At 45.7% G+C, this 16,122-nt stretch overlaps 1 protein-coding gene across 1 annotated transcript in view; it reads right to left on the minus strand.

Annotated features, from left to right (window-relative positions):
- Positions 1-6,185: 6,185 nt before the first annotated feature.
- The window catches only part of TNFAIP8L3 (TNF alpha induced protein 8 like 3), a 33,748-nt gene continuing 23,811 nt past the window's right edge, over positions 6,186-16,122 (minus strand). Inside the window, exon 2 of the mRNA XM_007531877.3 lies at positions 6,186-7,708. Within this exon, the coding sequence (XP_007531939.1) occupies positions 7,146-7,708 (563 nt within the window). The 3' untranslated portion in view covers positions 6,186-7,145. The remainder of the gene's footprint in view (positions 7,709-16,122) is intronic.

The raw sequence follows: 16,122 nt of genomic DNA on the forward strand, positions 1-16,122 counted from the left end.
AATTAATAATTTTCCTCCTGGGAACCATACAGATGATGCTTGAGGCTGAGTTTATTTTAGCTTGAGACTTAGCCACTCACATCATCATAGTTTGCTTTCTCTGAATCTATGACCACAGTGTAATTCCTTTTTAAAAAAGATATTTGTTTTATTTTTTTAAATTAGAAATAGATAGAGATAGATAGATAGATAGATAGATGTGAGAGAGAGAGAGAGAGAGAGAAGCCAGAGCACTACCCAGCTCTGGCTTATGGCAGTGCTGGGGATTAAACCTGGGACCTTCTGTGCTTTTGACATGAATGTCTTTTTGTATAACCCCTAAGCTATTTCTCCCACTTCATAGTGCAATGCCAATAGTGAGGAATTGTTATTTCTGATATTTGGGGGAAAGGGGAAGAACAATTTATATTGCTAGTAAATTTGGAGTAGGGGAGGAGGGAGGCCATAACTAAAGACTAACAAGTTTCTTTATTTCTTTTTTAGTGAGAGCTAGCAGAGCACAGACAGCTCTGCCTTTTAATGCAGTACCAGGGGTCAAACCTAGAGTGGACGTGCACTCTTATCACTGAGCCATCTCAGCAGCCTTGGCCTACTGAAGTGATGACACTGGTCTAAAACTGATTGTGTTTATGGACGTACATTTTTGTAAATATAACCAAATCCACTGGATTTACACTTTAAATCTGGTAGTATTAGGTGAATCACATTTAAGCAAAGCCCATTTATTTGTCTACATTTCTTTTTTTTAAATTTTTAAAAAATATTTGCTGGATAGAGACAGTCAGAAGTTGAGAGGGAAGGGGGTGATAGAGAGGGAGAGAGACAGAGAGACACCTGCAGCACTGCTTCACCACTTGTGAAGCTTCCCCCCTGCAGGTGTGGGCTAGGGGCTCAAACTTGGGTCCTTGCGCACTGTGACATGTGCACTCAACCAGATGCGCCACCACCTGGCCCCATTTGTCTACATTTCTTCGGAAGGTCAGTTCACACTACTGTGATGCATGGAGCACACCATCTAAAGGCACATAGTGAAGGTGTTTACATTGAGCTTATGAATGAAGATAGTGTTATTTCAGCAAGAGAATGTGCCCACCACACTGGGTGTGTGCAGTACTGGGTAGAGAGACAGTATTAAAGGTGTTCTAAACAGTGGGTGGGGGCAGAGGAGGGTCCGATAGAAATGTCCCACTTGTTGGGTGAAAAGCCATATTATTTATATATCTTATGCTAATTCTAATAATGTACTCTATTTGACTTAAATCGTGATGGATTCAATATTTTGCTTATCATCCTGTTATTTCTACAAAAATGCATGGCTGGTGTTGGACATACATCGACTTGAAATGTAAGTCTCAGTCCAGGGTTGTCCTGACACTGAACTCCAGTTACTGAAGTGAAGGTGGTGACTGGCTGGCTGAGTGTACACCTGGCTGCCGAATGTAGTTCATGGGGCCTTATGGATTTTGCCCTTGCACTTTCTGACTTAAAGCTTTTCCCTCTGAAGCCAGGAAAGCTAGACCCACCATCAAAAGCCCTGACAGAGATGAATGAGGAGTCAATTCTTCCTATTTGGAAGCTATTGCTTCACTTAAATAATAAATGGGTTTTCCCTCATAGAGACCTTCAAAGCAGAAATGCTCAGAACCTCTCTCCTATGGTACTCAGAATATTAACTTTGGAATTGGGAGGATTTTTTTTTTTTTTACTTCCAGGGTTACGATAGGGCTTGGTGCCTGCACTATGGATCTACTGCTCCTGGTGGCCATTTTCCTCCCATTGTTGTTGTTGCTGTTGTTTGTTGTTGGATAGGACAGAGAGAAGTTGAAAGAGGAGGGGAAGACAGAGAGGGCAAGAGAAAGATGGACACCTGCACATCTGCTTCGCCGCCTGTGAAGCAACTCCCGTGCAGGTGGGGAGCCGGGGACTCGAACCTGGATCTTTGCATTGGTCTTTGTACTTCACATTATGTGTGCTTAACCTAGTGTACCACTGCCTGTTCCCCTGGGAGGATTCTTAAAGACCTTCTGTCAGTATAATGCTTTGCTTTCATAGTTGAGGAAACTGAGGCACATAGAAACAAAGCCAGGATGTCACTAAATGTCCTGACATGTAGTTTGAGCCCTGTTCTACACATCCTTCTGCCCAAGAATGCTGAAAAGGAAACAGAACCCCAAATATCCATTTCTCCCGTCTCCCCAAATTCAATTTCTAGTCAAGTGTAACTTTCTGAAACCCAGAGCAAAGGCAGCCCTATCCTATGGCTAAGAGACCTGAAGGGGAAGAAAGCTAGTCACCACCCCCTAGGGACTAGTCACACGTTTCTCCATCACGAGTAATAGAACCTAGAAGAGCATGTCTCTCCTTCCACAAGGTAACCTCATCCCTGCTTTCTTGCCAGCCTGGCACTGACTCTGTGCCAAGCTCTGGCTCCTACCCAAGTCCTTCCTTGGGACAGAGCCAAATCTCAGACTCCCTGTCCCAGGAACTGATTCAGAATGGCCTTAGCAGTCAGTATGGGAGTTCTGGGAGGAGGGTGGAGGGGTGGTACTGGCTGCCTGGGTGGGTGGCCTGGACTCCTTGTCCATAGTGAATTGTCTCAGAGGAAGGACCAGTTGGTTAGTGGAGGCACCGAGGTGCTGCTGGGGGTGGGGCGTGAGAAAGTTCTTGTTCTGGGCCTCCTCCTGGGATGAGGAGGAACTTGAATTCCATGTCACCAGTATTTGAATGCCACATGCCCTATTTCTTTTCTTTCTTTCTTTTTGTTTTTTTTTAGAAACATTTGTTTGGAGCTAGGTGGTGTTGTACCTGGTCGAGTGCACGTTCCAGTGCATAAGGATCTGGTCCCCACCTGAGGGTGTCGAGGCCGGCAGCTGCACACACAGATAGGTGAGGCAGACACATGGTGGCACAACTGGCAGAAAGCATTTCTGCAGGGTTCAGAACACATACCACAGGCGGCTGGTGTCCTCCCATGGGGACAGAGGCGGGTCATCTCGGTGATGTTCCCAACTGACCAGACAACCCACTTCCACCAGCCTCATCCCGAAGGGCATCAGTCTCGTCTCTGTGCTTTGTTCACTGAACCAGGCAGTCTCTGTGTGTGGTCTACTCAATTTGAGGATTACAAAAGGATCTTTCTTTAGAAATTCATTTTCTGAGCTGAGGAGACAGCATGAAAGTTATGCAGAAAGATTCATGCCTGAGGCTCCAAGATCCCAGGTTCAACCCCCAGCACTACCATAAGCCAGAGCTAAGCAGTTGTTCTGGTCTTTATGTATCTCTTTCTCATTAAAATAAAAACTATCTTTAAAGAAGTATTTAAAAATCTTATTTTCTTTGGGATACCTAAATACAGCTGTTCTGATTTATTTTTATTGCCAATAGGATTATCCCTAGGGTTTGGTGCCTACACTATGAATTCACTGCTCCCTAGGGACATTTTTTGGGGGGGGGCTGGGAGGGCTAGAGATAGACATACTTAGGAAAGGGGGAAATAGAGAGGGAGAGACACCCTCAGAACTGCTCCACTGCTCATGATGTTTTCCCTCCTGCAGGTGGGGACCAGGGGCTTGAACACAGGCCTTAAGCATGGGAATGTGTGCATTTTATCTGGTGCAACACTACCTGGCCCCACTACTCTTTGTTTCTGTGAGTTCCCATTACTGAACATTTTCTAGAGTTTGGGGGCTAAATACACATCGGCAGATACATATTTCAAAGCTACCTTCTGACCTCTGCACATTTTTCTTTTCCCCAGTCAGAACAGCTTTTCACTTACCCACTTGGACACATTTGGCATCCTCAGATAAACCAATTTGATACTTTCTTTGGTCACTAGACTGTTTTATGAAATATTGGAGATTTTTTTTAAGCCTTTTCAGTTGGTTGACGAACCCCAGTAATTCCTTCAGTTTACATGTCAGCAGTGTGTTGGCAGTGGACTCACTGGGTTGGTTTTGGCACTTTTTAGAAGAGTGGTAGATTTCTTCTGCCTGGGTAGCTCAGCCACTCCTGGCCACTGATGGTAACTTGAGCAGCAGAAAGCCCCTTGGCTGCCCCATGGAGAAGCCTGAGGCTCTAGAACATACTTGTACCTTCGCTGCTGCATTTGCTCAGACCTACTGCTGGAAGTGCTGCTCCTCCTCTGACCAGAACAAGAAGGAACCAGTTTCCTGAGAGACTCAGGCTGCCAGAGCCAACTTAGCTCCCCTCTGCTGACACTGCTGTGTATTGTGACCGGCAGAATGGGGGAAAGCCTGCAAGGAACAGAGGCTGGGCAGTCCTGCCTTCTACTCTGCCGTGGATCAGAAGGACAGGAGACAGTGCCACCTTTTATTTGGTGTCTGGATTGTCTGGGAAGGATATGTACCGCATCAAAATGAGAACCTGCTTCTAGAATCAGTTCTTGAACCGGAACACAGTCAGACAGGCCTGCCGGAGGAAGAACTGAAGATTGTGTGAGAATTCAGCTACCGCTGGCCAGCCTAGTCTCTAGTGCCTGCAACTTCTGCCAGCCCAGCCCAAATAAACGAAGGCATCCTCAGCCCAGATGCACACAGGCCACCACTGCCCAGTTCTGGGGTCTTCCAGGAAGGTGCTAGGCCTTGCTTGTTAACTATGGAAATCAGAGACTGACTTAAATGGGGCTAACCGATTCCCCCTAGGCATCTTTCCCATTATGAGTGCTGATATGCAGAGACTCTGTTTAGATGAGGTTGGGAGGCTGGAGGGTCCCCACACTTGCACAAGTCAATAGATTGCCTTCTCCACGGGAGAGACTCAAGGGAGGTACTCCAGAGAGTGGAGCGAACAGTTAGCCTTGGTTCTGGGGATATACCTGAGTCTCACCATGAATGCATTCTCCCCCTTGCCCTCCCGCCTCTGAATAGACCCTTCTGCTGTTGGGATAACTGCTCTCCTTTGAGCTCAACTCTGTGGACTAATTTTGAGTGCTGGTTGCTGAGGACCTTAGCTGGATGGTTTGCATGGAGGCTGTCACGGGAATGGATGTTATCTCTACCTTCCACAGGCCACCTCTTGGTGCTCCTGCTGGAGCGATCATGGGAGCTGAACCTGGGGCTGAGGTCAAGTGGTATTTTCACATGATCATCAGGTACAAGAGAGTCCTAGTGGGGCAGAAGGCAGTGCAGGAAGAACACATTTCTAAATGTGTTGGCCCCTAGACAGCTTTAAAAAATTTTTTTTTAATTTATTTAAAAAAGGAGACATTAACAAAACCGTAGGATAAGAGGGGTACAACTCGACTCATTTCTCATCACCAGATCCCCGTATCCCATCCCCTCCCCTGATAGCTTTCCTATTCTTTATCCCTCTGGGAGCATGGACCCAAGGTCACTGTGGGATGCAGAAGGTGGGAGGTCTGGCTTCTGTAATTGCTTCCCCATGAACATGGGCGTTGACTGGTCGATCCATACTCCCAGCCTGTCTCTCTCTTTCCCTAGTAGGTTGGGGCTCCTAGTCAGCTTTCTGAGGAAACAAAATTAGGCAAACATGTGCCCCAGTGCCTGTTAAGATAGTGATAAAAGAAGCTGCAGTTTAAGTCTGTCTCTGGCCCGACCTTCTGGGACGACTTCCCCTTAGACCTAGTGCAGAGCTCTGAAGCTTCGCTTTCTTCTCCTTTCGGCTCCACTATTTTATTTCATTTATTTATGTTTTTGTTACCAGGGTTATCACTGTGTCTTGGTAGCAGCACATTGAATCTACCACTCCTAGTGGCCAGTTTTGTCTTTTTCTTTTTGATGGTGACAGAAATTGAGAGGGAAGGGGGAGGGAGAGAGGGAGAGAAACACCTGTAGCACAGCCTCACCACTCATGAAGCTTCTGTCTCTACAGGTGGGAGCCGGGGTCTTGAATCCTGGTCCTTGCTTACTATAATGTGTGATCTACAGGGCACATCACCACCTGACATTCCACTCCTTTTGTTTTATACAGAGGGTGAGAGACAGAGTGAGCGACATAGACAAAGAGAGAAGGAGAGACATCACCCCAGTGCCACTCTATCATTTATGAAGCTTCAGCTGTCTGGTGTTCCCATGTGATGACCAGGGACTCAAGCCCAATTGTGAGCTTTACCAGATGAGCTAGTTCCCAGTGAACCCCAACCCCATTCCATTACTCTTAACCAGAAAAAAAAAAGTTTTATTTTTAAATCACAACTCCAAAACTTCTTGTTTGAAGGTCAGTTTCGGTTTATTAACAGACCCGAGAAAACAGCACAAAATGACCACAAAAGGCCAAGAAAGACGATAGGGTTTCGTTCTGCCCCACTGTCCTTTACATGTGGAATCAGTTGCCCCCTGGCCTCACAGGAGGAGCCCCAAGAGCATAAGGAGGCAGTTGTACAGGGGAGTGTAAACCTGCTTCTCTACCCCCACTCTCCCTCCACGCCCACTCCTGCCCCTGAAGGTTTCCCTCTGCAGGTCCACAAACCTGCATGTAGGACGCCGTTCTGGAATACCTTTCTCCAGTTGGCAGCTGTATCTCCCCACACACACACATACACACAACTTTGGATTCATTATTATTTCGTTTGAAACAGCTCATCTAGAGACAGATTGCAAGCCCAGCCCATTAGATACTATTCTCTTCTTCTCTGCTGCTTGATCGCCTAGACATCTCTCACACTCCAAAGAGAACACATTAAGACTTTAGATGTGTGTTTTCAAAAGCAGGAACATGTGTTTCTGACTTGATGCTTACAGCTGTCCTGGGAGGCACGCAGGCAGGCAGGCAGGCAGGTGGGCATCACAGTTCTGTGACCCAGAGGAGGGAGTCAGAAGTGGTGGTGCTAGGAATCAAATCCATGTCCTCCGACACCTGGTCCAAGGGTTCCTTCTGCTCCACACAATGGAGGGAGCTCAGCTTCTGAGCAGGGCAGCCTTTCTGCTTAGAATAGTGCGTCCTTTGGGCTTGCAATCAAAGGCGATCATAAGTACAGACCTTGTCAGGAGTATACGGGACACCCTCCCCTGAGCGCCACTCAGTCCGGCAGCAACATCAGAGGGACGAGGAGGACAGCACACAGACATCGTCCACAAGGTTTCTTCTTGTTTTCTTGTTTCTCACCCAGACTGCATTGAGCGCTATAAGTTGAACACAGCAGAGTCCAGGAAAAGGGAAGACAGTCAAAGGATTTTCTCATCTAGCAATTTATTGATCCCTTCACAAATCCTCTTGAGGTTGGGCCTACAGTCTCCATCTCCACTGTAGAGGGTGGAGAGGAACCCTACATCAGCAAAGTGGTTGAAGACGTGGTTGATGCGTCCGTGGGTCCTGGGCGTCAGGTGTCGCTGCACCAGTTCGTGCACCAGGTCCTTGCACTCGTGCAGGAGCTTGGAGAGCACGTTTTTGTCGAAGGTATACTCCACCTCGTAGAAGCTGACAACAGTCATGGCCGTCTGGTTCAGCTTCTTCCGGAACTTCTCCACGATAATGATTTCCTCTGGGCTGAACTGGTTGTTCCGGTAGAGGATCCCGATTTTGATTGCCACCTTGATTAAGTCTTTCATGATCTTGTGGGCTTCCTTCTTGTTGTGGGTGTGCTCTTTGGTGACTTTGTAGAGCTCGTCGAAGATCTCACTGCTGGTGTCATCAATCAACATGTTGGCCACAGTTTTGCTGGCTATTTTGCTCAGAATCTTCTTCTGGGCTTGAAGGGCAAAGCTCTTTGAATTGAAAACATCAGGACCTGTGATAAGGCAAGAAATGAAAGTTAAGAGAAATACAGGCCTCATTATTATGTTTCTACATCTGAAGCACACTAACTTGAATCTAAGTTATTTTAATATATATATTTGCTTCCAGGGTTATTGCTGCGGTTTGATACTGGCACTATGAATCCACCACTCCTGGTGGCCATTTCTGTCTCTCCCCCCATTTTCTTTGATAGGAAAGAGAGAAACTGAGAGGGGGGGAGAGATAGAGAGGAAGAGAGGAAGATAGATACCTGCAAACCTGCTTCACCATTTATGAAGTGTCCCCACTGCAAGTGGGGAGTGGGGGCTTGAACCAACCAAGATCTTTCCATGGGTCCTTACACATAGCACTATGTGTTTAGCCAGGTGTGTGACCACCCAGCCCCTAAAAAATATACTTTATGAGTGAGAGACTAGAGCACTGTGCTGTCAAGGATGGAACCCCGGGCCTCATGCATGCAAACTTTGTGCTCACCCACTGAATCACATCCCTGACTACTGACCTTATACTCTTTTTTAAATATATGACTACCATTTATTTTAGTCTATTAAATTTACATCAATTTTCTTTTCTTTTTCATTTGAAAGGAGAGATATTGAAAGGGGAGGTGACATAGAGATGGAGACAGAGAGACACCTGCATCACTGCTTCACTGCTTGTGAATTCCTCCTCCATACTGCTTGCAGTTGGGGACCAGGGCTTGACCCTGGATCCTTGTGCATGGTAACCTGTGAGCTCAACAGCTTGTAGCACTGCCTGGCCCTTGACCTTATACTCTTAAATCAAGAAGCAAAATCTCATGCCTTTGTACTCCGCAGCTGTCTAACTAAACCCTATCCAAGATTGCTTGTTCCTTTAGTCTGTCCACACGGCATACTGATTTACCCTTCTGAACCTTCTAAATTTTGTTTTTCCCTTCCTGAAAGTGGTCTCCTCTTGTCCAGGCCAAGTATCACCTTTCTAGACCCACTTTATGCATAATGCTTCCTGACTCTGTTAGCTTATAGAGAACTCCCTCTAATAGCTGTTGCACTAGAAACCAGCCCTATTTTGCAAATTATTCAGGAGCCGATGATTGCTTAGGGTGGCAACTGATACAAACTCCATTACTAAGGCAAAGAAGGGTAGTTGGCCATGCTCATTCTTTTGACTGAATCTCAGAATGCACTGCAATGAGTCTAAGATGTGTTTTCATTCATTGGAATGTGTCGTGCAGTCACTGCTGTCATCAATGCTGAGCTGGAAACAGATACTAAATTTATTATTATTATTATTACTATTATCATCATCATCATCATCATCATCATCATTGGATAGAGACAGAGAGAAGTGGAGGGGGAAGGAGGAGACAGAGAGACGACACTTGCAATTCTACTTCACCACTCTTGAAGTTTTCCCCCTGCAGATGGGGACCAGGGATTTGAACCGGGATCCTTGCACACTGTTGTGTGTGTGCTAAACCAGGTGTGCCACTGCCTGGGCCCCAGATATAAAAGTCTCTGAGTCAAAGATGTTTCAGATGAGTAGCTCCAGGCCAAAGTCCATGTATTTCCCTTGTTTTACACCTTATGAATGGATAAAAGTAATATACATTAAAAAGGGGACACTATGTTTAAGTCAGGTCTCGGAAGGCCTTTCAGTAAATAGAAAACCATTAAGATTCTAGTAAGAAAGCAATCACTATCTAATGGGTAGTGTCTATTTTTTTTCTTTAGAGAACATAAAACAATATCATCCAACTGATGGTGCTGTCTTAAGTTTGACAAGAAACTGTGAAATCACCAATGCATTGGAGCTGACATGTGAAGTAAAACCCACTGGTCTTTCATGCTTGGCAGTATGTATGTGTACTGTTATTATCTTCTCAAGAACAGTCAACTGTCTGGAGGACTGAGACATGTCTCTCTCATAGCACCTAGCTCAGCACTGAGCACAGGGATGGGATACCATCTATTGACTGAAATGCCCAAGAATGACTACAGAATAAGGAAGGAGTAAAGTACAATGCAAACTTTTATTACACCCCTCACCCTAATTTTCCTTGAGAATTTTCCAGTGCTCTGTGGCCATACAGTAGTGACAGAATGGTCAGAGAAGTGGCCATACAGCTTCTGCAACCCTTACCCAGTATCTTCCCATCTCATACCCCCCATCCTCTGTGGTCACCCAGGAATCATTCCTCAGAGGAGAGTGGCTAATCCCTGGAAGGTTAGGTCTTGCAGACGCACACTCAGTAAACACTGGAGCAGAATTTAGACACAGTCCCTACAGTCTTTCTACCCTCATGTCCCCTCACGACTAAGCACATGGTCTCAGCCCTGGGTCCTCCCAGGACAGCTGCTTCTGCTCTTAGGCCCACATGGAGCACAGCCTGGGGTCAAATACTAGCGGCAGCAGAACAAAAATCAGTGGGCACCTTGGGCCCCAGGAATCTTCCTCACCCCCTGAATTCTTAGAGGGCTTAGAATCTTCAGACAGCTTCATGGTCAAGAGGCCCTGACATGGTCAACACTTGCCCTCAGTCTCAGTACAGAGGGAATAAATGGCTTTTTGCTTCTTTCTGAGTCTCCACCACAAGAAAGCCCCACTTCCTAATTTATGCTTGCTCTTCTAGAGCTTGAGACAAACAATATTCCTATCTTGTCGGATCATCTACCATGGTCACTAGACTTTTGTGTGAATAACCTTTGCCCCCCAAACATCAAATCTATCCTCCAAAGACAAGTATTTGCCAGCACTGAGGATGTTCAAAAGATTGTGCTATGTGCTTTGTAGTCAATGCCACAGGAGAAACTTAGAGACATTTAAGTAACTTGGGTCATGTCACTGAAGTCAGTGTATGCCTCCCTCGGGTGATTATTCTGACAGGAACAATAGAATCTAGATAGATCCATTCTGAATTATCAAAACAGGAGTCATATCTTTGTAGACACAGCTCCTAACAAATGCCTGAGAACAGTCTTTAAGAGGCTCTCAAGAATTACATCAAGCGTGCATTTACATAGAAGCAATAGCTCTAACGTGTGGGCTACAGTGAAGCCCTGTGAGAGCAGGCGCTGGGCCTTGGTCCTCCTGCACATCCAGTAAATGGCACACTGGTGTCACATGCAGCTACTGGCTGAAGGCAGGCAAGGTGAGTGCTTTGTGGCTTAACCCTCAGAACTGGGTGAGGCTGGAAGTTTCTTTTCTTTTCTTTTTTTAAATAATTTTTATTTATAAAATGGAAACACTAACAAGACCATAGGATAAGAGGGGCACAACTCCACACAGTTCCCACCATCAGAACTCTGTGTCCCACCCCCTCCCCTGATAGCTTTCCTATTCTTTATCCCTCTGGGAGCATGGACCCAGGATCATTGTGGGGTGCAGAAGGTGGAAGGTCTGGCTTCTGTAATTGCCTCCCTGCTGAAAATAGGCATTGACAGGTCGATCCATACTCCCAGCCTGTCTCTCTCTTTCTCTAGTGGGGCAGAGTTCTGCAGAAGCAGGGCCTCAGGACACATTGCTAGGGTCGTCTGTCCAGGGAAGAAGCTGGCAGTTTCATGCAGGCTTCGAACACTCCTGGATCCAAACCCTGTTTTTTTTTTTTTTTTTTTTAAAGCACTGGCACCAAAAAGCATTTTTCTCTGGAGCAGTGGCTGTCACACCTTTTGTTGATACAGTCCCTTAAGAATTTTGAAAAATGATATACCTTCTTGCATTTTTTTAACTTGAGAGCCAGTATTTCTCGCATTTTAAATTAGTTATGACTTCTAGGCATTATAAATATTGATATTTTAAAATTAAGAATGATGTTAGAAATCATTCTCTTAAGTGTGTCCAATGTGACCAACATTCCACAGTGGTATAGAACCAATCAATATTCATTTAAACATGACAAGAGTAAGCTCTTCTTTAAAAAATTGGAAATACCACATTCGTCTCCAAAGATGTTCACACTTCCCCTTCAAATTGCATCTATCCACCACAGGGAAACTTTCACTTTAATGTTTTATGATTGAAAAATATATGATCAATCCACCATAGTTCTCTGTAATTAAAATACAAATTTAAAATTAAATTACAGTGATATTCACACATCTCAATCCTTAAAGTGTTTCTTCTGGAGAAGAATATTCTAATTATCCTAGATCCAGTGTAAAGCACTCACATTTTATACTGTATAATACAAAATACCTACCAAACATAAAAAGTAGATTTTATTGGAAATGCACATCTAAATAACAGTTTTGTTTTGTTTACTGCTTCTCAAACTTACCAGACCTTAAAAATACATAAATAGGAGGCCAGGTAGTAGTGCACTGGGTTAAGCACGCATAGTTCGAAGCGTAAGGACCAGCTCAAGGATCCTGGTTTGAGCCCCTGGCTCCCTACCTGCAGGGGCGTCGCTTCACAAATGGTGAAGCAGGTCTGCAGTTGTCTTTCTTTCTTTCCTTCTTTCTTTCTTTCTTTCTTTCTTTCTTTCTTTCTTTCTTTCTTTCTTTCTTTCTTTCAGAATTAAAATTTTTTATTATCTTTATTTATTTATTGGATAGAGACAGAAATTGAGGGAAGGGAGGGATAGAGAGGGTGAGAGACAGAGAGACACCTGCGGCACTGCTTCACCACTTGTGAAGCTTTCCCCCTGTAGATGGGGACTGGGAGCTCGAACCTGGATCCTTACGCATTATATAACATGTGCACTCAACCAGATGCGCCACCACCAGGTGTCTTTCTCTCTCTCCCCCCTCTTTGCATTCCCTTTTTCTCTCAATTTCTCTGTGTCCTATCCAACAACAATAACAACAACAGTGGGGAAAAAAGGCCTCCTGGAGCATTTGATTTGTAGTGCAGGTACTGAGTTCCAGTGATAACCTTGGAGGCAAAAAAAAAAACATACATGAACAGAAGGTCACTAACTTATGATGCTCCCACTTACGAATTTTCAGCTGGACAGTGCTGTGCAAGTGAAACACATTGTGTCTTCAGCTGCTTAGGTTCATGGTGGGGGCTGAGCATTGGTTTTTCACTTTCAGTGAAACAAGTGACATGAGACATTCAACACCAGAGTACCAAACTGACTTTGTGTTAGGTGATTTTTTCCAACTGTTGGCTGATATAAGTGTTTTTTTTTAATATTTATTTGATTTATTTATTCCCTTTTGTTGCTCTTGTTGTTTTATTGTTGTAGTTATTATTGTTGTTGTCATTGTTGGATAGGACAGAGAGAAATGGAGAGAGGAGGGGAAGACAGAGAGGAGGAGAGAAAGATAGACACCTGCAGACCTGCTTCACCGCCTGTGAAGCGACTCCCCTGCAGGTGGGGAGCCGGGGTTCGAACCGGGATCCTTATGCCGGTCCTTGTGCTTTGCGCCACCTGCGCTTAACCCGCTGCGCTACAGCCCGACTCCCTGATATAAGTGTTTTGAGGCTTGCCTGAGGTAGGCAACGTTAGGCTAAAACCCTGAGCCTGGGAGGTGATGCAGTAGAATAAAGCATTGGACTCTCAAGCATGAGGTCCTAAGTTCGATCCCCAGCATTGCATATGCCAGTGAGATGTGCCAGTTCTTTTTTCCTCTCTCTCTCTCCCTCTCCCTCCCCCCCATCTCTCTCTCTCTCTCTCACACACACACACACACACACCTGAGATTATGCAGCTATGTCGAGCTCACCTAGCACGAGACAGGATTGAGGAAGCTGCAAATACGTCTTCATAGAAAACAAAACAAAAAGAAAACAAGTGGGCTTCTTTAAGCCAAGGGTGATGAGAGAGCACCAGAGAAAGTATATGAACTTGGTGCTGTCACAATAACACCCCCACTCCCCACCCTGGAACATTTACAAGGAAGGAAAAAACACTAGGACCACGTTGGGAGAATGGCTTGACAGTGGCAGTGAACTAGTTTGAAGAGAGGCACTTAGGGGTGCCTCTCACTGGGGCCAGTCTGAGTTGATGATTCTATAAATGACATTCAGCTGTAGTACAAGAGATGTTTCCATGTTTCTGGAAAACACTAAGCTCCCCCAGATGGTGAAATGCCAAGTTGCTGGTGATAAACAACAGGAAGATCTTCCCAAGCTGGATGAGTGGGCAGATGAGAAGCAGATAAGCTTCAGGATGGCAAGAACAAGGTAATAAATATGTTTTTTTGGGGAAAAGAAAGTTAATGATGGTTATGATAGATGACAGGCTCTGAGCTGTGAGCTACAGCCCAGCATGTAGAGCAGGACTATGACACAGCAGTCTTGACTCTTCTCTCCTGACTCCCAGGACGCTGTAGGCCTTACCCTACATGTCAGGGGTGGAATGTGTGTGTGGATAGCTGTGTCAGAATGATACAGCTGGAAATTAGCACCCATACATTATAACTCCACTCCTGTAAACAGCTCAAGAGGAAGGCAAGGGAGAGAGTTAGCTCAAAGTGTTGAGTAGAATTTAGAAGTGGAGATGATAGCCAGGGAGAATAAAGTGTAGTGTTTAGTACTCTCCCTTTGTTAAGGCAGGAGCCCAGTATACAGGGAAGGTGGTACTGCTCATAGTATTGCTGAGCTCTGGCTTATGGTGGTGTGAGGGGACTGAATCTAGGATTTTGGAGCCTCAGGCAAGATGGTCTCTTTGCAGAACCATTATGCTATTTACCTCTGCCCTTAACTATAATATACTATTGGGGTGGGGAATAACTTCAAGTAAGCCTCCTGAGATGACACACCTTTACAGATCTGCTCACCTGTTTGTGTGCCCAGAAAAACTAAATGGCCTATCATACCCCTCATGTTCCCTCCTTCACTACAGTTGAGGAGGTAGGAGTCAGTGCAAACAGTGACACCTGCTGCCTTCTCTCCTTGTCCTCTGGGTGAAGGACAAGGCAGGGGCTGGCTGCAGGGGGGGAAAGGCACCTTCTAGAAGGGATACTGCCTCTGCTGCGGTTCTTGGCTGTCCCTGTGAGTGAAGATGAACTGTTAAGGAATCTCTAGTAGTATTCTGAAATGCACAGAGTTTCCAGAAGTGTTTCTAGCAAGACAAACTGAGATATAGTCTCCCCAGTGGGCCTCTAATAGCCAGCTCAGTTCTTGTTAATGTCTCACATGGACATTTCAGGATGCTGACTCTGTCAGTGGGAAAAGTAGAAGTCTACTTTATTGAATGGGCAAAAATAGCTCATTGGGATAGTGTGCTGCTATTCAAGTTCAAGCCTGGTCCTTAGTGCACTGAAGGAAGCTTTGCTGCTATGGTTTCTCTGTCTCTCTCTCTCTTGCCTTTCTGTTTCTCTCTCTCTCTCTCTCTCTCTTTCTCTTTCTCTCTCTCTCTCTCTCTCTCTCTCTCTCAGAAAATGTAGTTTATTACATAAAAACAAGAGGAGAAAAGGGGATGAGAGTGAAAGTACACTCCCCATGAAGGGTGGGGAGTGGGCAGGCTGAGAGAGAGGCTATACATGGCAGCCTAAAGCCCCTCCATTTTTATGAGGGTTCCTCCTTCCCTTCCCCGTCCGTGTGTGAGAAGTTCATTCACATATGCACAGGCTAGATGGCTTGTGAAGCACAGATATAGCTCAGGGGATGTTGAGTGGGGACCTTTTGCTGCAAAAGGTCACAGTCTCCCAGGGGGAGGCTTTCACTTCAGCTATGGACCCCCCGCTGCTGCCACAAAGTTCCCTCAGCCTTGGGGTTGTTTTCACTCTGCTTAGAGTAATCGAGTCAAACTAGACAAGCTGTATAAGGCTGGAATGTTATTAAAGAAAAAAACACAGCACCAAGGAGGAACAGTGAAATGAAATGAGCAGCTCATCACAGACCCCTGCAAGCGTCAACCCGGCTCTGACCTAGCACGTTATGATTGGGCCCTCCTCAATCGCTATCGAACAGGCCATGGCCGGTGCACCGCTAGCTGGGGAGCCAGAGACGACCCGAACTGCCCCTGCGGCTCCAGACAGACTATGACCCACATAGTCAACGACTGCCACCTCTCCAGATTCAAAGGAGGTCTCGAAACTTTACATCAGGCTCAACATGACGCTGTTGACTGGCTACGGAAGAAGGGCAAACGCTAGAAGAAGAAGAAGAAGAAGCAGTGGATGATGAGACTTTTGAGTCGGGGACGCACTAAAACCTCGATTCTTACCTCTCCTCACAAAGAAGTAGTTAAAGCTCAAGAAAGGCAAAACTGTCTATGTCCATACCACCCTGAACACCGATCTCGTCAGCTAAGAAAGGCAAAACTGAGAAGACCTGGGAAGGTGAGGAAATGGAACTTTCTGTGGGTTAATCCAGTGCTGACTTGAGATCTTTTTGGGTCTGGTTCCTCTTCTCCCCTCCACAAGAGTCAACCACCTTGAGGATCCAGCCCCTAGGCTCAACCCTGCTGCTGAGACCTCAGGTCCCTGAATTTCCACTGAGCATAGGGAGAGGGTCAGGACTTGGAGAGCAATG

The sequence above is a fragment of the Erinaceus europaeus genome, chromosome 16, assembly GCF_950295315.1.
Source record: "Erinaceus europaeus chromosome 16, mEriEur2.1, whole genome shotgun sequence".
Lineage (NCBI taxonomy): Eukaryota > Metazoa > Chordata > Mammalia > Eulipotyphla > Erinaceidae > Erinaceus > Erinaceus europaeus.